We start from the raw sequence: 26,331 nt of genomic DNA on the forward strand, positions 1-26,331 counted from the left end.
GCCTCGTTATTATATTCATCCTTAATACTCTCGACATCGATAACCTGGTTATTTTCAATTGATGGTGAAATTTTATTCTCACAATGCGACTTTTGGACTCCCATTGACTCCTCGACTTCCACACGATCTGCATGCTCTTCGGTCATCACCGGAATGACACCTTCTCTGGTAACTTCATCTTGGATTTCACCTTCTTCCAAAATCTTCTCATCTAGATTCATCGTTGTGAGAACGAAATCACCTGTTTCCATTGCTCCCCCAGGCTTAGCAAATTAAATTATGTTATAAGGTCCAGTTGGGAATGGGGACCAATCAAAGTTTCTTTCAATTATCCCAACATTGAAGATGTTATGATTAATTTCCACTGGAATTTCCTCGTTAATTCTCAACTTCTTCCCCGTCAAGACACATATGTTTCCCAGGGATAGATCCTGAGAGCTTGGAAGGATCTCCACTGGTTCTAACACTTTTCCGAACTCACCGACAGTTCTGGAAAAGTTTTCTTCATTCCAGAGACTAACAGGAAGTCCAACGATCTTTTACCAAGCAAGTCTATCAAATTTTCCAATTCATGCATCTTCGGTCTTGAAGTCTTTGAACCATTCACCCCAAACATTCTTCATTTATAAGAATTTTTTAACTTCAGATGGGGACCGGAAACGAATGTCAACCATAAGTTCACCAAGATACTTCATACCGTATGATTGTTCGTTACCAATTCTGAGTACAAGTGGGATTCTCCGTAATTTCCCTAGATGAGAACTTCTCCAACAAGAGTTAATGGACTGTGAAACCATTCCGCCATAGTTGATCCTTCAATAAGTGTCACCGGTTTTTTTGGGAAGGGGAGGTGGTGGCGGCGGGGGCTTAGCAAGTCTCCCAGTCGCAGCTTCCACAAATGATCTACCATCACGAAATGATTGATACGCGGGTTTATGTTCGTTATGGGGTTTTTCCTTCCATCCTTCGACTGGCTTGTCCATCACCTTTCTCTCAAACTTTGCTATATTAACTTCCAATAGAGACCCCGAACACTTGATTGATTGTAAAGATGCTTCCAAATCCCATTCTTTGTTTACCTTTCTGAATCTTACAAAAGCAAAGTTCTTCTTCTTTGAGTCCCTTTTTGTCGCCATGTAAACGTTTGTTATCTCTCCATATGTGCTGAAAGTCTTTCTTATTGTCTCTTTGTTTACGCCATCCGGAACGTTGGATACAAACATGGTGGTAACCCCTTTGTGATCCCACCGTTTGTTTGCCTTTTGTGTTTGCCAACGATTTACCAACATCCATTCGTCCACACCTCTTATGCCGCTCATGGGTTTAGGGTTCGCCGACGATTTACAGCTTAGAATCCCGCACACATTTTCTTATATATATATATATATATATATATATATATATATATATATATATGCTTAGGTTATTCTATTCAAAGTAATTATTTTGTTATTCTATGCATAAATGTGGGCCAATCAATTTTACTTATTTTAAGAAAGTGAATAATACATATTATTAAATTAAAGATGATTAGAAAATAACATCTAATTTCATTTTAAGGGTATTTTAGTCAATTAACATAAATTTAAAAAAGGAAAATTGCATATTTTAAGGCATAATAGATTCTATTAATTTTAAAAATCTAATTGTAGTGATGATAATTCTCGGATATTCTTTCAGAATATATTTATCAAAAATAAAAATATTCTTGAACCATAAACTAATAAAAATATTTCTGAACCTATTTCTTGATCATAGCTTTAAAAACTTCTTGGAGAATAACAAATTCTTGAACCATCAATTGAATAATAAAAACAAACATTACATTAATTTTTATAGAATACGGGTAACAATTGCTAACAATTACATTTATTGTTAAAAAATAAAACTAAAAAAACTTTCAAATCGGGAAAAAAACATCAAAAATCTAACCAAGACAGCAATACATTGTAAAAGAATAATGTTGATAAAAATCACTTTCAATTTCATGGTCCATTCTTCAAGCATCAACTGTTTCTGTAGAAACAAATCCAATGCACAAATCAGTGTGAAAATATCCATATTCCATTACAACAGAATTGGAATCCGTGATTCCATTATGATAGAATTGGAATTCAAGATTCAGTTACGATATGCATTATGTTAGAAAAATATCCAAAGTAAAAAAGAATTTAATGAGAATGATACTGTTAGACATTCCAAGATAGAAACTCATTCATTTTCATCAGCAACATCTAACCCTCCAAGTTCATAAATTAGTTAATTTCGGCTCTCAACGACCTGTAGAAGTAAAATCCCATTCAAGGTGCTGTTTTTTTTTTTATATATATATTTTTTATACTAATGATGAAAATATCCCTACAACACAATATTCATAAATTTCATAGAATTCGCGCAAAGTGTTCACAACATTAATTAATCACGACCAAAGTGTTAACAACACTAAAAAGAGTACTATAACATAGCCATTGTTTTGAAACCCAAATATTAACCCAACTAAAAACTTGACTCCTGTGTAAACAAAACAAATCATGTTTACATGTGGGCGAGTTTTCTTGATAAGACCTGGATACAAGAAACAAAAAGATTAGAACTTTATCAATTAAGATTCTGAACAGTCAACCTACATTGACAAATAAAAGATTTCAAACAATAAGCTAAAAGAATACAACTTTATCGATCTAAGATTCTGAACTCCAAAAAGTACAAATAGAAAACCACAAACCAACAAAAGTAAATCCCAAGGGAAATAGAGAAATTAGCATTCGTGAACTACAAGAATTCAAGCCAATTTTGAATTTTTGTGTTAACAAAACAAATTATGTTTACCTGTGGGCGGCGATAGGAAATGGAGAAGCGCCGATGTCGGTTTTGAAGCAGTACCGATGGTGGTCGTGGAGTATCGCAGTAAATGGATGAAGCATCGGTGGTCGACTGGTCAGGCGATGATCGATGAAGCAGGGATGGATCGGCGATGGAGAGGAGGAGCGTTGGTAGATGGTTCGCCGCCACAGATGGGGCAGCGACGGCGAAAGCTTGCCTCGCCTGAATGGAGCAGCATCGACGATGGAAGGAGGCAAGGGAATGGAGATGAATTTGAAGCAAAGAACGACAGTGGATAGGGTATTGAGGAAGACACGTGTACTTATTTAGGTTAAAAGTCAATACTGTGATTATATGAATTATTTTTGGAAGTTACTAAACAAATTATTAAATTACCCTTATTTATTTATTTAATTATTTAATTTTTTATTTAATTTTGATTGGTCCACATTCAAGCATACAATAATATAATAATTACTTTTAATAATTGAACTTAGCTTTCTCTTTCCTTTCTCTCTCTCTCTCTCTCTCTCTATATATATATATATATATATATATATATATATATATATATATATATATATATATATATATATATATATATATATATATATATATATAAAAGGAGAAAGAATGTCGGTTTAAAATTTCTTCTGAAACCGCGTCTTTGGCCGACAAAAATCCGTCACTAAAAGCAACATCAAATAAATGCTCTACTGTTTATTTTTAAATATACTCCACAGACCACAGTCTCTTTTTGCCACACGCTTATTATACCAGCTGTTTTAAGGTCAAAAGCTCCTCACCGACCCAACTTCACTAGACTGTTACTGATACTCTCACTTTCGTCATCACCTTCCTTTAATCTCCAAACACCAATCCTATAAATACGACACAATTCATGCCTTTATCTTCAACTTACTAACAACACCTTCCTCTGCATAAAATGGCGTTTTCTACAACCTCAAAGCTTTCGACTTTTTTCCTAGTCATCTTATTTCTAGGGATCACTTCTATAGTCTCCGCGGATTTCAACAATGAGTTTGATATCACTTGGGGTGACGGACGTGGTAAAATACTCAACGGAGACCTCTTAACGCTCTCCCTCGATAAATCATCTGGTTCTGGCTTTGAATCAAGAAACGAGTACCTGTTTGGCAAGATTGATATGCAGCTGAAGCTGGTTCCCGGTAACTCTGCCGGCACTGTCACTGCCTACTACGTAAGTTTCTTGCTTTCGGCTGCATTATTTGGATTTGGTAAACTGGAATATAGTTTGTAATACTGAATATGAATGTTATGATTGTATTTGCAGTTGTCTTCAAAGGGGTCAAACTGGGATGAGATCGACTTTGAGTTCTTGGGTAACTTGAGTGGTGATCCCTACATTCTCCATACAAATGTGTTCAGCCAAGGCAAAGGCAACAGAGAACAACAATTCTACCTGTGGTTCGACCCAACTGCTGATTTCCATACCTATTCCATCCTTTGGAATCCTCAACGAATCATGTAAGTATCATCATGCATGTGTTTATAGTATTGCTACATGCAATATATCCCATCTTGGTCATTGCTTCTATATGTCAACATCTTTTACTTATCTTATCATTGTTGATTTTCAGATTTTCTGTTGATGGAACACCCATTAGAGAGTTCAAGAATGCGGAATCGATTGGGGTACCATTTCCAAAAAATCAGCCAATGAGAATACACTCTAGTTTATGGAATGCTGACGATTGGGCGACCAGGGGTGGGTTGGTGAAAACCGATTGGACTCAAGCTCCCTTTACGGCTTCCTACAGAAACTTTAGGGCCGATGCTTGTGTCGTTTCTTCTGGGAAATCGTCTTGTGGTGGCTCTGCATCTTCCGGTGGCAATCAGGCATGGCTATCTGAGGAGTTGGACAACACAAAGCAGGAGAGGTTAAGATGGGCGCAGAAGAATTACATGATCTATAATTACTGCTCAGATTCCAAAAGATTTCCTCAAGGGTTTCCTCCAGAATGCAAATTGGCATAAGGAGTATTTTTTTTTTATCTGCTATTCTATACTACATTGGACCTCCATATGTGTTTAGTTTTGGTTGAGATATGAAATTCAATTATTTATTCATATTCATTTTAGCTATTAATCAATTAATAAAGAAGAGACTTTCGCATATTTTTATTTTTAATGGTTAGCTTTGTCATTTTGTTGATTACGATATCACATGTAAATGGCTTGAACTATGTTTTTGGTCCATATGTTCATAATTAGTGGCTAGCATTACCATTGGAATCGAGAGCTTTCCGCCAAATAGCTAGGATTTTAAAATAAACGAGGCTGAATTACATCGATACAAAACTAAGTAAATTCTATTGATCACCTCTTCAACCTGTAGCAACGACGCAATCTTATAATCTAAAATCTATCTAATATATTGAATTACCGTAAACGTTGTTTATTCAAAATTTGATTTTCTAACAATCTAGAATTTTTGGGGTAAAATGATTATTGTGAAAAAATAAGAGGTAATCCGGTTACCCTTTGCCATCTAGAGATGGCAAAGGTCGAGCGTGTAAGACTTAGTTTAGTGGCTCGGCGTGAACGTCAACATTTGCTCAGCATGCACAGCGTAAACCACCCCTCATTGCCGACATGCCGAACTTAAGAGCTTTCTACGACATTCAATTGCCAATGAGAAAGAGTGAAGCTAGAGGGTCCAACAATTATTGTTGTTATTTCTTTTTTTAATTTTATATCACTAAAAATACAACGTAAATCCATCATATTTTACATCACAACAAACCATTCGTCTCTAAAATATGTTTTCATCATCTTCATCCTCTTCCGATGAATTAAATTTCTATCTACTAGCCGCAATCACCGTTGCTAATTTAGTACAACAAGATTTAGATGAAGAAGCATGACATTAGCCGCAATCACCGTTGCTAATTTAGTACAACAAGATTTAGATGAAGAAGCATGACATGCACAACGGAGACGAAGAATATATATATATATATATATATATATATATATATATATATATATATATATATATATATATAGAGAGAGAGAGAGAGAGAGAGAGAGAGAGAGACCCACCAATGTTTGATGCATGATTATTTTGATAAGCATGCCATTTTTCAAGGTCACCATTTTTGCATCGTTCCAGATGCACAACAACGTTCATATGCAAGAGTTGTGGTTGGATTCCATCGTTTACAAAAATACTCAGCTATAATTCTTATTTTAGCATTTGACACCTAGATGCGAGTGTTAGGATGTTCATACGCACCGTACGTGAAAGTTTTCATAAATTTTGCAAGTATGTGGTGAGGTGTACGGTCCATGTTATTTGTGTTGCCCTGCTTCCAATGATATAAAGCAATTGTATGATTATCATGAAAATGTACATAGCTTCCCTAGGATGTTAACACGTCTGCAGATTCGGATTAGTCAATTAAGATATTTTAAACGTTAAAAATGACATTTTGGTATAATATTTTTTATGATAAAATAATCTTAACCAAAGTTATAGTATATGTGACAAAGTTTTTGTACAAATAAAGAACACCTAAATCTGCCTTCATGAGAGGAAGCTATGATTTTTAGAAGTTTCAGCATAGCAGTGTACGACTCAGAAACAAAAACCAAAATCGATCGATTGTTAGGAAAAATAATATAAATGAGAGATGAAGATCTCTCCAGTACCTATCCGTCGATATAAAGATAGTCGAGAATGAATATCATATGAGAGACTTATAAACTTTTAACGGACTTTAACAGTCTAAACCTGTTAAAAATATACCTTTAAAATTAAAGTCAAAATTAGCTAACGGAGTCTAAATGAAAGTTGTCGATCTCGTCGATAGGTACGTGTGGATACATAAAACACGTCGAAAATAGAGGTCATATGAAGAAGATATGAATTTAAAAAAAACGGAAAATCCTTGCATGCACTCGTGCGCAACGACATAGCATGCAATGCGCACTAAAACTCCATCTGTTATCAGCCATGTGTCACATGACTGCTGGAGTCTCATCACCTGGTCTGAAAAAATGAACGACACACACCGACCAAGCGCGCAACAAGTGCTTCGAGTTTGGCTATAAATACCATGTAATGTCTCATTCGGCGAAGCCTTGAGATTCCTAGAAGCCTAGCGGTATTAGATAGCCGAAGAATAGAAGCTCCCGGATCAGAGTTCTGCCCGCATAATGTTTTCATCAAAAGGCTATGTAAGTTAAGCTACACTTACTTTATTCAAGTGTAACTATTAATTATATTCATAGTCATTATTATGAACCTATAATTAAGATTTATCAGTGATTCCATGTAACAGCCATAAAAATCATGTCAATTTAAAACTCTTTAAATCATTCAAAAACCGATAATTATTACAAATTTGTTTTCAAAATGGTTTCATGTCAGAGTATCCCAGAATCAAATCATAAAAACATAAGGAGGTGCACGATCACGTCTTTGCCTTCCCGCGATCATCAGAAGTATTTGAAACATAATTAACAACTGTAAGCCCGAAGCTTCGTGAGTTTCTCCTAAAATACCAACGCCATACAAATATAACCATATCATAGAAAACAACATGCATAATGAGCCATCAGCCTGATTGGACCGCCTCGTAGGGCCATCAGTCTATCTGGACTACTCTCCAAGCCATCGACATGTCTAAACCACCTCTTAGGGCCTTCAGCCTATCCAAACCGCTCGTCGGGCCTTCGGCCTGACTAGTACGCCCTAACTGGGTCTGCAGTCTATCCGGTCCGCCCTGGGTAGGTTGGCACAAGCACAAAGCATGACCACCTCAACCCAACCCCCAATCAAACAATCATGTGCACATAAATATCATATGCTAGCTAGCATGTAGATCTAACATATCACTAACATAGCATCATCCTATAACCAGGATACCGATATAACAGATCACTAACATAGAATTATCCTATATACCAAGATACCGACCTAACCGGTCACTAACATAGCATCATGCAATAAACCCAGATACAGATCCGAAAAAGGGCATGCATTGCTGCCTTCGACCCTATTAGTGTAGTGAGAAAAAATCACCTCACAAGTAACTCGGGATGATAATGTCAAAATCCCCAAATACAACTCCAAACTCAAACACCTACATCCACCAATGATCCACTTCCATAAATTTCCAAATTACTAAAATACCCCCAGAAGTCAAACTGGTCAACCCTTGGTTAAAGTCAAGTCAACAGTCAAGGTCAACATTCCATGTTGACCCAACTTGTCGAGTGTAGCTAACTGACTCGTCGAGTTCCTTCAGAACTCAAGAAGTCGTGAAAACCCTAGTTGACTCGCCGAGTTTCCAGACATCTTGTCGAGTCCATGTGGTGTCCAAATGTCGGGATGTAGTGACTGATTTCACAGCCTTTGCTTTTTGATTCAAGAACTCAACAACAATCGAATAAAAATCAAACCAGACTCCAAACTTTCGAAATCGATTCCAAACTAGACATCAACATTTCGATTTGTAACTTTTAACACAGCATAATCAAAGCCACAATTCCAAACCTTCGCTTTCTCCTTCATGAAACGTCAACTAACTAGCAACCGTAAAATACCGATTCCTTCGTTATCAGTTACCGATTTCATCCCCAAAATTAGATTCCTTGATCATTCCAACTTGTCATCCAAAAGCAAATCCATTCCAAAATCTAAACTCCAAACATCGCAAATCCACAAGTATCGACCATCACCAGTTCGACTATCAAAACCATTGATTCATTGCAAATCATCGATTATCCATTCCAAGCATACCCTTCGAACATCAAATCAATCGAGCCATCTGTTCTCGGTTTGTTCCCATCCATCGTTCGTCAACAATATCACAAATCCAACCAATTTCGAAATTAATCTCCAAATTAAACTTGATTTCGACATCCTCATCCCAAATACAACCTGTATAAACAAATTTCGGCCTCTAATTCATCGATTCAACACTTAAATCTCATCTTTTTCACAATTTGACTTTTTAGAGTCAACGAACTATGGACACGAAATCGATGAATCTAAGGATCAATTTTAGATCAAAATGTGATTTGATCACTGTTCTTCACCTCCTTCATCTGTTCTTTGTACAAGTTCATCAAAATCAAGAACCAATTTGATGATTCCTTCACACGAACTTGTATAGAATCGATTTCATCATGTTCCAAATCACACGGAATCCAAACATATTAACAAATTATCAATCGACATGAACCGGAAGAAAGAAAAAAAAACTTTCGAGAAAACGACATGAACAATCAGATGCGATCGATTAAGGAGAAATAATAGATTCGTATGATTTCTATGGTACAACCATTGGAAGCGAATGAGAAAATCAGTGACAAATTCAATGAATCATTCATTGTAAACGAATTTGGGCTTGAATTCAATGAACAGTATTTGTGATATTAGATTGGGCTAAAGATTTTGGGCTTCAAATCGAGTAAAGAACATTGAATGATCAAACGAATGGACTTGGCATTGATGAATAGTAATCGATCGAAATTTTGGGCTTCAATATAAACTGATGAACAGTAAACAGATCACTATTTGGTTTTAGGCTTGATCATTAAAAAAAATTATTGGATCAACAAAGGGGTTAAAACAAATTAGATCCAACGAAACAAATCGATCAAAAATGAAAAACGCAAAGCACGAATCGAAATCATGGATGTTTTGGAATCCATTTGAGAATTTGAGATACCTTTTTGACGAATCGAGTTCTGTTTTCAACGAACGAATCAAATTTGGAAGATCTTGGTTCTTTTGTCGGAATGAGAAAATCTCCAAATCGAACATTGTACCACCCACCATGCGAGATGTACAGCTCGTTCTTCGTGTTCTTCAATGATCCAAGAACATCTTCAAAAGAACCACCAACACTTTTGGGTTTTGACTTCAAATTCAATGCAACCTTTGGAGATTGTTGCTTTGGAACCCAAATTTGCTTCACGGATTTTGGCTTCACAACATATGACGATTTTTGTGAGTAAACCTGCTTATCCTTCCGATTCATCTTCTTCTTCTTTTTCTTTCTCATCGTTTTGCATCTTGAAGACTTGACTTCATGAACAAACCCACTTTTAACAACATGAACATTTTGAGTTTGAATCAAATCTTTTGGAGTTTGATATTTATGAATTTCTTGAATCACCGGCTTCCGATAAGGAATCATTCCTTCAAACGAATCACAAGAACACAAAATATCATCGGTTTGAACTCTAACTGAGCAAAAAACTTTTTCATCTTGAGAATCAACTTGAACTCCTTTTTCTTGAACATCAAGAACATCACATTGAACTCCATTGTTTTGAACTTCTTTTCCTTGAACATCATGAACACGATGAACATCATCAAGAACATGTTCTTGAGCTTCACGACAATTTGCATAATATTCAAGTCTATTTCTTCCCGGTTTACAATTAGCAAGAGGAATTCCTTTTATGACTTCACCATTCCTCTTATTTCTTCGTCTTTCTTGATATGTTGTAATCAATCGATCAAACAAATCTTTGTTTTGATAAATTGGATAACCAATGAAATCTCCCTTTCTATCCATTTCTCCATTTGACATAAGTGCATATTCACTTTGAGATCCAACAGTCAATTGATAAAGAATGCATTCAAAAGAAGTGTATACGTATAGAAAACTTTCATTTCGAACCAACTATTTCTCCATGATTACAAGAACTTGAAATTTTCTAGAGAGAGAAAGTGATTTTGAATGGGTTTTCTAGAAAGAGAAAGTGATACAAACAAGTATTCTAGAGAGAGAAAGTCAAATTATGGATCAAATCAAAGAAAAATTCGACTTCTAGAACACAAAAACACACTAATCACGAAGATCCATAAGAACATGAAGAATCACCAAATCAAAAATCGCCATCAAGGATCAATTCTTGATGAAATTAAGAACACCCGCTTTGATACCAATTGTAGTGACAAAGAACATGGTTTGGCATGCGGAATTAAAGCTTGCACAATTGAACATGGTGATTTGGGTGTTTAAAAGATATATTGAATGTATATGGTGTTACACAAAAAGGATCTAGATCTAGACTACATAAATAACACACTTACACACTCACTTTTACATCTCTCAAGCACACCTCTACAAGTGGTATGAACCCACTATTTATAGAGGTGTTTACATGTCTCTCTCTCACTCTCACTAACAAATGGGTCTAAAGGCTAAAGCACCACATGCAAGTGGGTTTTACAAAAGTCAAACATTTACAAAGTCATGAATGAATAACTTTGCACCCCAACACGGGAAAACTCTAACAATTTTGTCGAGTCATCTCACTGACTCACCGAGTCCATGCAGAAACCAAAACTAGCCAATCTTCATCTGACTCGTCGAGTTGACCATGCAACTCGTCAAGTTCCTTCAGTCCATTTCTTATTCAGATGCTTTTACATGAAACCAAAACTCCAAATTGTAGATCTAGGCTCCTAGGGTGTTGTTATCACGTAAAGTTGCTAACTTAAAGTGCATGCAAGGCTCCATGAAGCTAAAACACTTATAACTAGCATTAGAATGAGGTTTTGGACATGAAGGAGAGCCAAAGCTTCATAAAGCTTGAGGCTTTACGTCCATAAGGGCCTAGAGGAGTCCAGATCTGGAACTATGCCCTTATGACAAGCTCAAATCTGAAAGTGACTCCATTTTTGCACCAAAATGCCCATTTTCTCACATAAGAAGAGATCTAACAAATGGAAGGCCATGTAACATCCATAAAAATCAGGCCAAATTTAAACTTTTTAAAACATTTAGAAACCAACACTTATTACCAATTTGTTTTCAAAACAATTATATATCAGAGTATCCCAGAAACATAGTCATAAAAGGTGAGGAGTTGTACGATCACACCTTTGCCTTCTTGCGATCATCTGATGTACCTAAAACAATAAACTGAAACTGTAAGCCCGAGGGTTAATGAGTTACCCCTAAAATACTGATACACATACAATCCACATAAAAATATCAACAATACCTTAACATAACAAACTGAACAGAACAACGCTTAACGGGTCCACAGCTTCACATACTGGAATACCCCTGGGCCCACAGTGTGAGTCTAGAATGCCTACCAAGCCCTCAGCTAACATTTGGATTGCCACCGAGCCCTCAGTATGAGTCTGGAATGCCGACCGGGCCCTCAGCTCGTATCTGGAATGCTCTCGAGTCCTGAATATGAGTCTGGAATGCCTATCGGGCCCTCAACTCATATCTGGAATACTCTAGAGTTTGTTAGCTACTGCACAGAGCAGTACCACCTCAACCCATCCCACATAACATGTCGTCATGTAACATATAAATGCACAAACAGGTAATCAATCAGTATCATAGGTAGTCTTACAGATCTACCAAACTAGCATATCAACTGGAATACATCACTAACTCAACTCGGTATATCAATAGCTACCCGGATATCAATCTGGAGGGGCCGACCTAATGTCGTAGACCATGTCGGTATAGTGAGGAGAACTCACCTCAAAATGTTAAAGTCCCGTAGACACAATCCCAACTGTTGGATGACAAATTCCTGAACTTTCAATATCAAAACATCACCCAATTAATAATTAGGTTCCAAGCCCAAGGTCCAACTCATACTACAAAAATCAAATAGTCAAGTAATGGGCCAAAGCCCAACACATGGCCCAATTTTCCAAATTGGGCCCAGACCTCTACATGCTCTCTCCTTAAGGCCTATCCAATTATTCCTGTCCAATTCCCATGACCCAATATCACATAATTGTAAAGGTCCAATTATAGCCCATCTGTGGCCTAATTTTCCAAATTGGGCCCAAGTTGCTCACATGGGCCTTACCCTAAAGTCCATTAAATTATTCTAGTCTATATGCTTGATTTTTGATGGCCTATTAATAACCCAATCACCAAAGTCCAATATAAGGCCCAACTCAAGGCCCAAGTAAAATTAGGGTTTTTCCACATGAAATGATGATTAGGGTTAAGTGTTCCTGCTTAACCCATTAAGGACTTATTCCATTAAGGACTTAATCCATTGAGTCCAATATTGCTTTAGATTAGTTTGCCAATGATTATTAATTAATAATTTGAGTTTAATAAAGAATCCCGATGCAGTCCCGATCAGCCCCAAAATTATGGTTTCATGGCGTTAGGCTTCCCCATACCCTAATTAGGGTTTCCAACCCAATACGAGCCCATTAATCAAATGGTTGTGTTTTTAGGTCAATTAGGGCTTTATTGGTCCCATTAGGCCCACTAGAGTTTCACTAAGCCCATTAGGGTTTTATTGGGCCCACTAGGGTTTCATTGGGCCCATTCTTGTCTAATCATCCCAAACGAGGTCCAAACGCAATCAAAGCACAGCGCCACCCGACACGGCGGCCGGTGGCGACAAGAGTTGGCAACCACCACCCCAAGGTGGTGGTTTTCAATTTCTTTTATTATTCCATTTTAAAATTTCATTTAGAACCCAAAAATAAACACACTAAAAGGGAAATAAGCACACACACACACACAACCACCTTGTGGTGGCCGACGGCGGCGGATGGTGGCAGCAGAATGATTTTACGTCGGCATTTACCACCTCACGGTGGTGGCGGTGATACCTTTTTGGCTTCCTATTGTCACACCCCAAAACCGAGACGTCATGTCAAGTATCACGAGATATGTATATGGTAAGCAAGTAATGAACAACCATTTCATTTAGAAAGAAAGTGTTTACAATGTATGTGTTCACAAAACATAGAAGTCAAAAACAAATAACAAAACAAGACTTAAAGCTATAATGCTCCATCTTCTGAAGTCCCAGCACGAGCACCTGTCTAATAGTCTCCTGAGAATACAAGTTATTTGAAAGAGTTGATCAGCAATTAAGCTGGTGAGTTCATAAGATTTTAGTGATGTGAGTAAGCTGTAAAAATGTGGTTGAAAATGTATAAGCACAAGTGATGTAAGCTGTAAGTTCTGTTTTGAAATGATCGCCTGTTCCTCTAGAAAATCCTATATTTCCTACTTTAATCGGAGTTAAGTAAAATGACACTACAAGCATTTCTATGCGTACTAAGTGGTACAAGTTATATATATACTTAGAGTAAATAAACAATCGATTGTGCGCATCTGCCCTGAACTCACAACGCAACGGGGAACGGCAAGTAAGGCGGATAGCACACATTCCATTGGTTGTTAGATCGTTGTCATATATAACCTTGGTGTATTCACATGTTACTCATGGAGTTATTTGTAATGGTTCCTTCATATCTAATGGAGAGTTCTTTTAAGAAAACCTATATTTCTTACAGTAAAATATTGACTACGGTGATTACTTTTATAATAACTTTGTTTATACTGCTATATATAATCTGATATCGGGTAGATAGTTAATTGGGGGAATCTGCCCCAAGCCTACAATCCAACGAGAACAGGACGTCGGGGGAAAACACACATTTAGCTATCTATCGGATATTAGTTTTATATATAAACATGGTGTATAAACTAAGGTGTTATAGAGTTAACTCACTTAAAGTCTTTTAAAACTATACTGCTTAATGAAATGGATTAAGCCCTTTTCTGGGAAATCTCTAGTTTTGTCTATCAAAAATACTGACTTTGATAAGTTAGTTTTGTACTGGAAAACTGTGCTTCGACTCTGTGTCCTAGAACCTGATCCATACTTGGTACCCTTATGATGACTTAATGTATACTAAGCATATATATATATATATATATATATATATATATATATATATATATATATATATATATATATATATTTGGGAAGATAATAGATTGGGGGAACTCGGTTCAAGACCACATCAAACGAGAACAGGAAATGAAGCGAAGGCACACATCCTATTAGCTTTCGGAATCTATTGGCATATATGTATTCTATAGCGTATACATTAAGGAATCATAAAGCTAGCACTATGATCCTAACCTTTAAACATAGCCTTCTACCAAGGCATATTCTGATTTGAGTTAAACCCGACTATTACTTTGTCAAATGTAAAGTATATTCTCCCTGGTTTATAATTATCTCGACTAGAAAATAGATTAACTTTCAAGTGTTACCGACACTTTATGAAAGTAATGGGAGAAGTAAGTACACCGATGTCGTTTATAATGACATGCGGATGCACTATTAACCTAAAAACATATTTGTTTTATTACGGTCGTAATGTGAAAGCTAGAATCCCTTACTAAACGCTCTCAATGAAAAGAGATTGAGGGAACCAAACGCGACCCCAACAAATCCATGCAAGCCGTGTAATTCACATTAAAGTTATATGATCATGTATACCCAATATAACTATCACTAATGCGTTAATGATTCATTGGTATAATTATATCCTGTCTGTGTGTTATCATGCTATAGCAACCTAACTTGTTTGTTATGTTCTGTTATGGTATTGTTTGATTCTCTACACTGTTTGTTCTATTATGATATTGAATCTTTGTGTGCTTCATTGTACTAGAAGTAATGAATAGCATTCTCCTAAACTATACCTATAATAGTTTACTAATGGTCTACTTGGACTGTTACCGAAACGACTCCTTTCTCTACTAAGTTATGCTTTAACTTTAATAACGGAGTTTTGAAATGTGTTGAAAACTTATAATTAACATAAGTAACATTTTGAAGAATGTTTAACAATAAATATTTACATAATTATCATTGTGTTCAACCTGTATTCCCCCCTTAAAACAGTTTAAAATAGTTAAATGATTCATTACGGGGTATGAACTCACCTGATGTGGGTGATTCAAACCGGTATGCGTGTAAGAATGAGAAGTTCCACGAATGAAGTCCCGAGACACAATAAGTCCTAAATGACATATAAGGACATATATTGACATGAATATAGTGTTTACAACAACTATATGAAAGGAAACACCTTCCGGGACTAGGAAACACCTTGACCTAGTGTTGGAATCACATGTGATTCAACATAGGAAGGTATAAAGGCACTCACATGAGTTTACTACCATGAGTTCATGGCCCAAGGGAGTTTACGGTCGTAAACTCATGGCTACTCATGTGGGAATGAAAGTTTGAAGGCTAGGGAATGATTTAGGGACATTAGCTCTAACCTAGGATGAGAAAGACCACCTTCTTTCGAGTTTTTGAGGAGTTCACGGCCCTAATGAGTTTACTGCCGTAAACGCATGGCCATTTATGTTTATGAGTGTCCTAAAGGTCATAAGGAAGCATTCTAAATTCAAGCTTAAGCCTTAGGAAGTGTTTGTGGCATCAAAACACCTCTATCTTGAGTTTACGGCCCATGGACCATTTGGTCATGAGCTTGCGGCCGTAAACACCTATGGGTGTTGGTATTTTGGTTGCTTTGGGTCCTAGACACATCAATGTAAAGTCCTATGCTTGTCTCTTGGCTTATGGAAGGCATTTAGGGCATTTTGGCACCCTAAAATAGAGTTCTCGGCCCAAGAACTTCCTTGGCCGTGAACTCACTTCTAGCCTTTGTTTCTTAATGATTTTGTGGTCTAAACATGTCATGGTAGTTTCTAGGTTTAGTTCCAAGGCTTGGAGGGACATTGGGCACACTATGGCCCTCAAAATTAGTGTTCACGGTCCAAGAAGATCTTGGGCCGTGAACACCATTTCCTTGGTGTTTTGGCTTGATTTTCATGTCATTAAGGCATATAAGACACTTATATACACTCTAGATTGAAATACTTACAATTCGGGGTGATCGGGCAAAGATCTTTGAGAGAGAAATCGACTTTTCTCTAGCTGGAAATGCAACTAATGAATAAATATGGTCAAGAACCATATATATACCCATAGGGTTTTCGGCAGAAAATATTTTATTTAAGGACTAAATTCTAATATTAATGAGCTTTGGAAAAACAGAGTTGCACAATACTCTAGTGCAACCTCTCTCCTGATATCTCTTTAAGTGTAAATCCTAAAATGCTCAAACTTATCCCAAAAGTTTAAAAGTTAGCAGTATGGATTTGACTTCGCTTGCTGTGGATGGTTTTGTAGAATGGAAACTCTTGGGTAGTCCCATCATCCCCCGTTAAAATGAATTTCGTCCCGAAATTAGCCCTCTTAATATTACTACTAGGGTTGAGCTCTTCTGCTTTGTAGAATACTCACTCGTAGACCTGGGAACTTTGCCCTGGTGTTCTTGATAGGATTCATACTTAGTCCATCAATCATTAATTCGTGTATACAATTCGTATATAGTTAGGATTAGTAGGAATGTCGGATGTGCGACTCTGCCCCAGGTCCACAACTCAACGGAGAACAGGAGATAGGGCGGAAACACACATACTAGATCTGCGTAATCATACTCATATACCACCCTCGTGTATACACTAAATAATAATAGGCGGGATGCATTCGTCCTTAGCCTCTATGCTCGAACTTGGTCTGTTGGACGAGTGGTATTTCGTGACGGTCTGCGGACGTCTGGCGATAAGGCTTCGGAGGTCAAAGTACTCTTCGCACGAGTACTTCGGGGGTTTAGAATGTGAAAGATAAAATTTTTGATTCAGGTCGGACTTTCGATACGAATGATGAAAGTTTCGAGAACTTGCCGATTGAGGCGATAGAAACATATGAACTCAGTATGGTGAGGACCACGCTAACTTATGACGAAAGAAAACAACGGACTCTATACCGAACAAAGTATTTGTCAAATGAAAGAAACGTTTGATAAACGATGATGTATCCCTGGTATGCTTGGTACTGTACTCCTAGTATGTTCAACAATGTACTTCTTGTAACTGTTCTCGAGTTTCCTGTTTTCTATTTTGAAATTAACACTCCTATGTATCGTACCGCTATGTGTGCATACATACAAATAAAAGTGCTTTACTTACTGAAGGGATACTTTTATACCATGATCCCCCATGGTACCACTACCATCGTCCGTCATATACAAGTTGTGAATACTTAAGATGAGCCAGGCAGTCGACTGAGCATCTCTGCCTCAAATCCTCAACCAATTAAGGAAAGGGGACCTAAGCGGAGTCACTCACTCTAAGTCTGCAATATCTCCGTTGTGCACAACCCTGATGTATATGGTGAGTCATAATAGCTTCTCTACGGGTTCTTTTAGTTCTCTTGAATATTACGACCTATTTCAACATGTGAGTTGTTATAGTTACTTTTAAGTGTCATCCCCAATTTTTAATCTTATGTGAATATAAATTAATTTTAAAAGTAAATACTATTTTGAAAACGTACCACTACTCATCGACGACTCCGGGGTAGATTCTCCTGCAGTGATCATCAGAATACGTCCATCCGTGCCTGAGTTCTTGAGTATCGGGCAGTCCCTCTGATTGTGTCCGGTCTCAACACAGCCATAGCAGGCTTGGTTTTCTTCAGTTTCGAGGACTTGGCAGATTGGTTGAGCGGGTGCTCTGTAAAAACGGACTGTGTGTCCCTTTCTGTGGTAGGTCAGACACTGCATTTCCCGGCATACTTCGGTGTGGTGAAAGTTGCACTTTCCACACTTCGGAAGGTTTCCAGCATATCGATTGGCAGGTGCTGAAACAGTAGGCGTCGTTGCGGCATACATAGTACTCGCTTGTTGCTCTTGCGGGGTGTCTTGTGTTGTTTGTTTCTTCCTCCTCTTGTTCCCTGACTTCTGATTATAGTCCTCTTCCCTAGATGACTCAGGAATAGGGACTTTTTCGCTATAGCGGACTCCATGATCAATGAGTCGCTGAGCCAAATGTTTAGCACTAGCGAACGTGGCTGGGTTAGAAGACAGCACATTTCCTTGGGTCGGAGCAGTCAAACCCCAAATGTATCTTTCTATCTTCTTGCTCTCCGAGGTAATCATCTCAGGATATAGAGCTGCTAGTTCGCTGAACCGGTCTGTGTAGGTCACTATGTCTGATCTGACCATAGTGAGATTCCACAGCTCTTGTTCCAGTTTTTGAATCTCGCCTAACGGGCAATATTCTTCCCGCATTAACTCTTTTAGGTTTTCCCAACCTATTGAGTTTGCCACTGATAGGGTCAGTGACTTAACATGGCTGTTCCACCATGTTAGGTCCTTGCCATCGAAGATGTAGGCAGCAAACTTCACTTTGCTTCCTTCTGGGCATAAACAGATTTCGAAAACCGACTCGGTTTTCTCGAACCATTGCAGGAGGGCAATGACTCCTTCAGTCCCTTTAAAGGACAACGGTTGGCATCTGGTGAAGTCCTTGTAGGAGAACTCTCCCTGGCGCATAGGGACTTCACCTTGAGTAGAATTAGTAGGTGTTTCATCTCCACCTGTACTGATGGGGTGATATTGTGCCATGGCTGTTGCCACAGCCGCGGCCACCGCAACGTACAGAGTTGCTGCATCGATTTGTGGAGAAGGTATGGGAGTTATCGGAGTAGCATGTCTGGGTGATCTGCGAGGAGGCATCTTTGCTAAAAGAAAACAAAGATGAGACAGAATAAGTCTATAGCAACGGACACAAGCCGAAAGATGAAAAGACAAGGTTATCCTAGTTCTGGAGGTATCGAGTCTTGACTTACACAGGGTTCTAGAAACAATTCATAAATGAGTCTATACCATATAAACTATATGAATTTGAAATAACTATGCTTGAATGAATATCTGATTCCTGAATAACTGTTACCAGCTGCATGTAAGAAAATAATTCTAACACATGTAATGTGAGCAGTGTTTCCACTCGCTCGATAAATTAACCTAATTAATATTTATTAGTGTGACATGTAAGATGTTTTGGTTACTTCGGCTAATCTTTCCTTGAAAAACTTCTCATGAACTTGTCCTTGTTCCTCCTGAACTCTTCCATTGTCGACTATGAGGAAGTGGTTAGGCTTGTCTGGGCTTGTCGTGCGAGAATGAAAGTGATTAAAGAACCTATGAGCTTTAAGGTAACTTTATGGGGTGATCCTTACGGAATCCTCCTATAATTGTACAAGGTACACCAGTTCGTATTGTATATAATTGAAGATCAAATAGACCTTCGAACAATTGATCCCACCTCAACACTACTTCCTTAAAAGGAATGGATAGCGAAGCGTCCGTCACAGATTCTATGTCTATAAGATCTTGATTATATATAAAACTTTATGAATATACCCTGTAAGATTATAGACCTATCCGTAAGGGTCTTTTAACTTATCACATAAGTTATGTATCTGGACTAAAATACTCATATAGTATCCTAACGTAATGTACATGTTATGTTCTAGGCTTGTTATCGCGCTATCGTATCATAGAATACTCCCATAGTACTCTAATTCTAACTGTACTTGTTCTGGCGTTCTTTTGATTGGTGTTCTGGTAAGTTTTAACCCTGTTGCAACACCACATCATTCCCAAACACATGTTGGTCACATCTTGAATGAATATAGTTGATCAGGCTATATTGATCCTAGCTATGATTACATAACTGTTCAGGTTAACGACAGTGCCTAACCTTTAAATACTTTTAGTTTTGTTCTCCTCGTGACCCTAGTTCTATTATGTACACGTATGAGCAAGTTGGTATATTTTTATAACTAGTAGTTATACTCTAAAATATATCATTATCCAGAGCACTTAATGATGGGTTTGAGCCATAAGAACTTTCCTATGTGCGCATGCAAAACCCTAATGCTTGGATCTAGGCTTTCTAATAAACATGCTTTGAATCCAAGTCTTCTAATGACTAATTAGGTTAAATAACAACATTAAAACAGATCTAGAATCATACCTTTGAGTTCCTTGTTGATCTTGAGGTCTTGGAGCTTCTAGAGTCACAAATGTCACTCCTCTAATGGCTTACAAACACCAAAGCAAGAAGAATGATTTAGGAGAGAGGAGAGGGAGGGAATTTGGCCAGGGTTTTCTTACTTTATTAGATGTATCGAATTCCCTATGCTATGGGGTCTATTTATACTTGTAGACTCCTTAAGGGTTACAACCTAAACCCTAATTTGATAACTTAGACTTTAAGTTAATCCATATCCTTTCCTTGATAACCCTTTGGACGATTTTGGCTTATCCTAGCCCTAGAAATCGTCCAATCCTATATCAATAAGGATTTGCAGTCTAAAGGTTAACTATCAAACAATTGACAGTTTATACCCCTTTATTTAATTAATCTCTTTAAGTCACCAAATTAATTCTAATTAATTCTATGACTTATATTAATCAAATAACAAATATATTATTCATTATATTATTCTCATAATATATTAATAATATTTACTCTCTCTTAATAAATCATCCTATCAAGTTGCTATGGTGAAGGCAACCCAAAAGGACCATGCACAACCGGGTCAATCACTTGTCTAATATAGTTGTAGCCTTAGACACTTTTCCAACAGTCTCCCACTTGGATAAGTCTAGTAACTATATTTACAATTCGGTTTGCAATCGTAGCTCTCAAAGACGCTGTCAACTCTGATCTAATCAATCTTGTCCTTTAGATAAGGGAACGTACAATCCTCTGTTAGATATCATGCTGACAATCCTATGGAATGGTTAGTCAAGCATTTAGGTTTCTCGATCTCTGATTTATTTGACATAGAACTTAATCGAACACATCAATTCAGTTCTGACCGGGCCCGACACATAAGTCAAATCAAATCATCGAGCGGCCGAGATATTGCTTTTACCTTCTTAGAGAAAAGTTACAGATAAACTTCGACTTATATGCATTTACTTATTCATTAACCAACTATACACAACAATACGTTTTATAACACCAAGTTACTGATGCGTTTTCGTATTATCAATGTACAATCAATTAACAAATAATAAACCATATATCTAGGTTTTAAGACTATATGATATTATCGTCTTGCGATCACCTTTTATATCGTATTCCATAAGGTGATTCCAGCAAGCGCGGGTTTATTCCAATGCTCAAAACTAGTTCATAAGCACTCATGAACGTTGCAACAATCCTTTGCTATGTCTAACACCATTTAGACATTCTACACACCAATTCATGACAATCTTCATTCATATCTACTCCCAACATATGAACGATTGTGGACCATTTGAATAATTCGATTATTCCTAATAAACTCAATTATTCTGGAAGTCAAAACATGCAAAGTGAAACAATAGCTAAACAATTAACATAAGATAGTAACATTACTCATAAATAAAACTCCTTTATTTAATCATCAAATATCAATTACATTTATCTATTACACGTTTCTAATACTATCTAATCTATGCTAATATCATCCTTCAGCCCAATACTCCTAGCATGCTGCAAGTGCTTAACCCTACTCAGTCCCTTCGTAAGCGGATCTGCTGGGTTATCTTCTGATGATATCCTCTTCACTACGAGTTGTCCTTCTTCTACACGATGTCTAATGAAGTGATACTTTCTGTCGATATGTCTTGATCTACCATGATCCCTCGGTTCCTTGGTCAAGGCAACCGCTCCTTCGTTATCACAGAAAATCTCCATTGGCTCCTTTATGGCAGGTACAACTCCAAGGTCACCGATGAAGTTCTTTAGCCATATCGCCTCCTTCGACGCTTCGCTCGCTGCAATGTACTCTGATTCGCATGTTGAATCAGCTACGGTTTCCTGCTTGGAACTCTTCCATGTCACTGCTCCTCCATTTAGGGTAAAGACCCAGCCCGACTGCGAACGGTAGTTGTCCCTGTCGGTCTGAAAGCTGGCATCACTATACCCTCGCACCTTCAAGTCATCACTCCCTCCGAGGACTAAGAACCATTCCTTCGTCCTCCGAAGGTACTTAAGGATGTTTTTCACCGCAATCCAATGTTCTTTGCCAGGATTCCCTTGATATCTGCTAACCATGCTCAAAGCGAAGGCTACATCAGGGCGAGTACAAGTCATAGCGTACATGATTGAGCCAACTGCGGAAGCGTATGGTACTCGGCTCATTTCCTCTATCTCAGCTTCGGTACTCGGACTTTGAGTCTTACTCAATTTGGCATTACTTTGTATCGGTAGTTCTCCCTTTTTATAGTTTTCCATACTAAAACGTTTTAGTACCTTCTCTAAGTAAGTATTCTGACTAAGTCCAATTAGTCTCTTACTTCTTTCTCTTACTATCCTTATTCCCAAAATGTAAGAAGCCTCTCCGAGGTCCTTCATAGCGAAGCACTTCCCGAGCCAGGACTTAACCTCATGCAGAGTCAGGATGTCGTTTCCTATGAGTAATATGTCATCGACATATAGAACGAGGAAGTTTACTATACTCCCACTGGCTTTGACATATACACAAGATTCGTCTTCACTTCGTACAAATCCAAACTCTTTGACTTTCTCATCGAAGCAAAGATTCCATCTGCGAGACGCTTGCTTAAGTCCATAAATGGACTTCTCAAGCTTACACACTCTATTCGGATGCTTCGGATCCACAAACCCCTTTGGCTGAGCCATGTAAACATCCTCAGCCAACTTTCCGTTAAGGAAAGCGGTCTTGACATCCATTTGCCAAATCTCATAATCATGAAATGCGGCAATTGCTAGCATCACTCTAATAGACTTAATCTTCGCAACTGGTGAGAAGGTCTCATCATAGTCAACTCCAGGAGTTTGAGTAAAGCCCTTCGCGACCAATCGCGCTTTATATGTGTGACGTTTCCATCCACGTCGGTCTTCTTCTTGAAGATCCATTTGCACCCAACGGTCTTACGTCCGGGCACGTAATCAACCAAATTCCAAACTTGGTTATCATACATGGATTGGATCTCGCTATCCATTGCCTCTTTCCATTTTACAGACTCCGGGCCTGCCATGGCTTCCTTATAGCTATTAGGTTCATCAAGATTTACTAGTGTACCATCACTAATATACGTGTCCCCTTCGGTAGTAATATGAAAGCCATAAAACTGGGGATGAACTCTAACTCTATCGGAACGTCTAAGAGGTAAGGATTCGTCAATCGGTTCAATCGGAGTTTCCTCCTTGGGTTGAATGCCAGCGGTAGAGGTTCCTTCATCTATCGACTCTTGAATCTCTTCAAGTTCGATTTGCCTCCCACTGTCTCCTTGGCTTATGAGTTCTCGTTCTCGGAAAACTCCTCTCCTCGCAATGAAGACAACATTGTCCTTCGGTCTATAGAAGAGATATCCAAAGGATGTCTGCGGGTAGCCGATGAAAATACATCGCTCACTTCGAGGTTCAAGCTTGCCGTGAGTATCTCGTCTTACGAAAGCCTCGCAACCCCAAACCTTGATATGTGCCAACGAGGGAGCTTTCCCTGTCCACATCTCGTGAGGTGTTTTGCAACCTTCTTAGTAGGGACTCGGTTAAGGATATGGGCGGCAGTCTCTAAGGTATACCCCCAAAAAGAGAGTGGTAGTGAAGCACGACTCATCATAGAGCGAACCATATCCAATAAGGTTCGATTACGCCTTTCTGCCACACCATTTAACTGCGGTGTCCTAGGAGGCGTCAATTGTGAAACTATTCCACACTCCTTGAGATAATCGTGGAATTCAAGACTTAGGTACTCTCCTCCTCGATCGGATCGAAGCATCTTGATTTTCCTGCCCAATTGATTCTCCACTTCATTCTTGAACTCTTTGAACTTTTCAAAGGTGTCTGACTTTTGCTTGATTAAGTAGATATACCCATATCTACTATGGTCATCGGTAAAAGTCACATAGAAGCGGTTCCCATCCTTCGTGGTTGATCTAAACGGTCCACATACATCGGTATGTATTAGGTCCAATAGACCCTCGCCCCTTTCACATGTACTCGTGAAGGGTGACTTAGTCATCTTTCCAAGCAAACAAGACTCGTATGTGTCATCTTCCCTAAGGTCGAATGACTCCAACACTCCATCCTTTTGGAGTTGCGCTATGCGTTTCTTGTTGACATGTCCAAGACGACAATGCCACAAGGATGCTTTATCCATACTAGTGGAAGAATCAATATTCAAAACATCATTTCCTAAGTTATCAACAATCATAACGGTTTCATATATTCCATTACATGGTATAGCTTCAAAGTAAAAGACACCATTTAGATAAGCCAAAATAGAACCATTCTCATTATTAAAAGAAAATCTAAATCCTTGTCTATATAAACCATGAAATGAAATGATGTTTCTAGCCATTTCTGGAGAATAGCAACAATTGTTCAAATCTAAAACCAAATTATTCCTAAGCACTAATGAATACACTCCAATCTTGGTCACAAGCGACGATCTTCTGTTCCCCATGATTAGATTGATCCTTCCTTGCTCCACATCCCTACTTCTTCTTAGTCCCTGCACATTAGAACAAATGTGATAACCACAACCGGTATCAAGAACCTAAGAAATAGCATGATTCGAATCGTTAGATTTGATTGTGTATATACCTGCGAAAGATGGCTTGATCTTTCCTTCTTTGATTGCTTGCAGGTAATCCGGGCAGCTTCTCTTCCAATGTCCTATCTTGTGGCAGTGGTGACACTCTGCCTCCTTCGGGTTAGAGCAGGGCTTAGCAGGATCAACTTTGGTCCCACTAGAAGAGGCACCATATCGGGCTTTCACCTTGCGATAGTTCTTCGATGAAGCTTTCCTCTTCTTTCCCTTTCCTTGACCAATAGCCAAGACAGGAGCAGCGGACGGATTGGGAGTAGGTGCAACAGACTTGTCCTTGAAGTTGCTCTCAGCAACCCTCAAGAGACCTTGGAGCTTGCTTAGGGTGACCTCTTCTTTGTTCATGTGGTAGGTCATCCTAAATTGGTTGTACATCGGAGGCAAAGAGTGAAGCACCATGTCGATCGCCAAGTCTTCACCGAAGTCAACATTTAACTTGCGAAGGCGGTCGACATACCTTTGCATCTTTTGCAGGTGCACGGTAAGAGATTCTCCATGACCCATCTTTCCGGAAATCATGTTGGTGAAAATCTCATAACGCTCTTGTCTCGTGTTTTGATGGTATCTCTCCAATAAGTCTTGGTGCATCTCGTACGGGTATATATCCTCGTAGGACTTTTGGAATTCGGAGTTCATGGTGGCGATCATGATGCAATGTACCTTTGTTGCATCTCGCTCATGAGTTTCAAAGGTGGTGATTTCGGCGGGAGTAGCAACTTCGGGGTTGATTTTTTCGAGCTTCTCATCGAGGACATACTCCTTATCCTCATAGCGAGCAATGGTGAGAATGTATCTTATCCATTCGCTAAAGTTCGTTCCATCGAAGGTGACCTTTTGGCAAAGGCTCATCAACGTGAAAGAACTAGCAGCAGCGTTGTTTGCGTTTGACATCTACAATTAGAAAAGGACAAAGATAGATTAGAATAAGAATCCCTAATTATCACCCAATAAGAAAAATTAGGGCTAGGATCCAACAATAACATTTACATACTAGAAAAGGGATGCCGTAATCTAACATGCAAATAAATTGAAGGTAAGTGAATGACGATTCACTAATTCTCCATCATAAAAAAAAAACGTAAACTATTAGTCCTAAGTGTTTTTTGAGAATTCCTAGGTTCGGATGAGATTCATTGAAACTATTCAATGGCATGTTTAAATCTCGATATGCCCCTCTCGTTTGTGACTGGGATGCCG

The 26,331-nt window shown here is 38.2% G+C and overlaps 1 protein-coding gene across 1 annotated transcript; it reads left to right on the top strand.

Moving 5' to 3' along the window:
- The first annotated feature begins 3,722 nt into the window (after positions 1-3,722).
- LOC145066049 (putative xyloglucan endotransglucosylase/hydrolase protein 23) lies at positions 3,723-4,996 on the top strand. Its single transcript, XM_079013202.1, has 3 exons — positions 3,723-4,045; positions 4,139-4,332; positions 4,446-4,996. Exons 1-3 carry the CDS (start codon positions 3,770-3,772, stop codon positions 4,840-4,842), a joined length of 867 nt encoding a protein of 288 aa, XP_078869328.1. The 5' UTR covers positions 3,723-3,769; the 3' UTR covers positions 4,843-4,996.
- The last annotated feature ends 21,335 nt before the right edge of the window (positions 4,997-26,331 follow it).

This window comes from Lactuca serriola, chromosome 8, assembly GCF_051521515.1.
Source record: "Lactuca serriola cultivar US96UC23 chromosome 8, Lser_US96UC23_V15, whole genome shotgun sequence".
Classification (NCBI taxonomy): domain Eukaryota; kingdom Viridiplantae; phylum Streptophyta; class Magnoliopsida; order Asterales; family Asteraceae; genus Lactuca; species Lactuca serriola.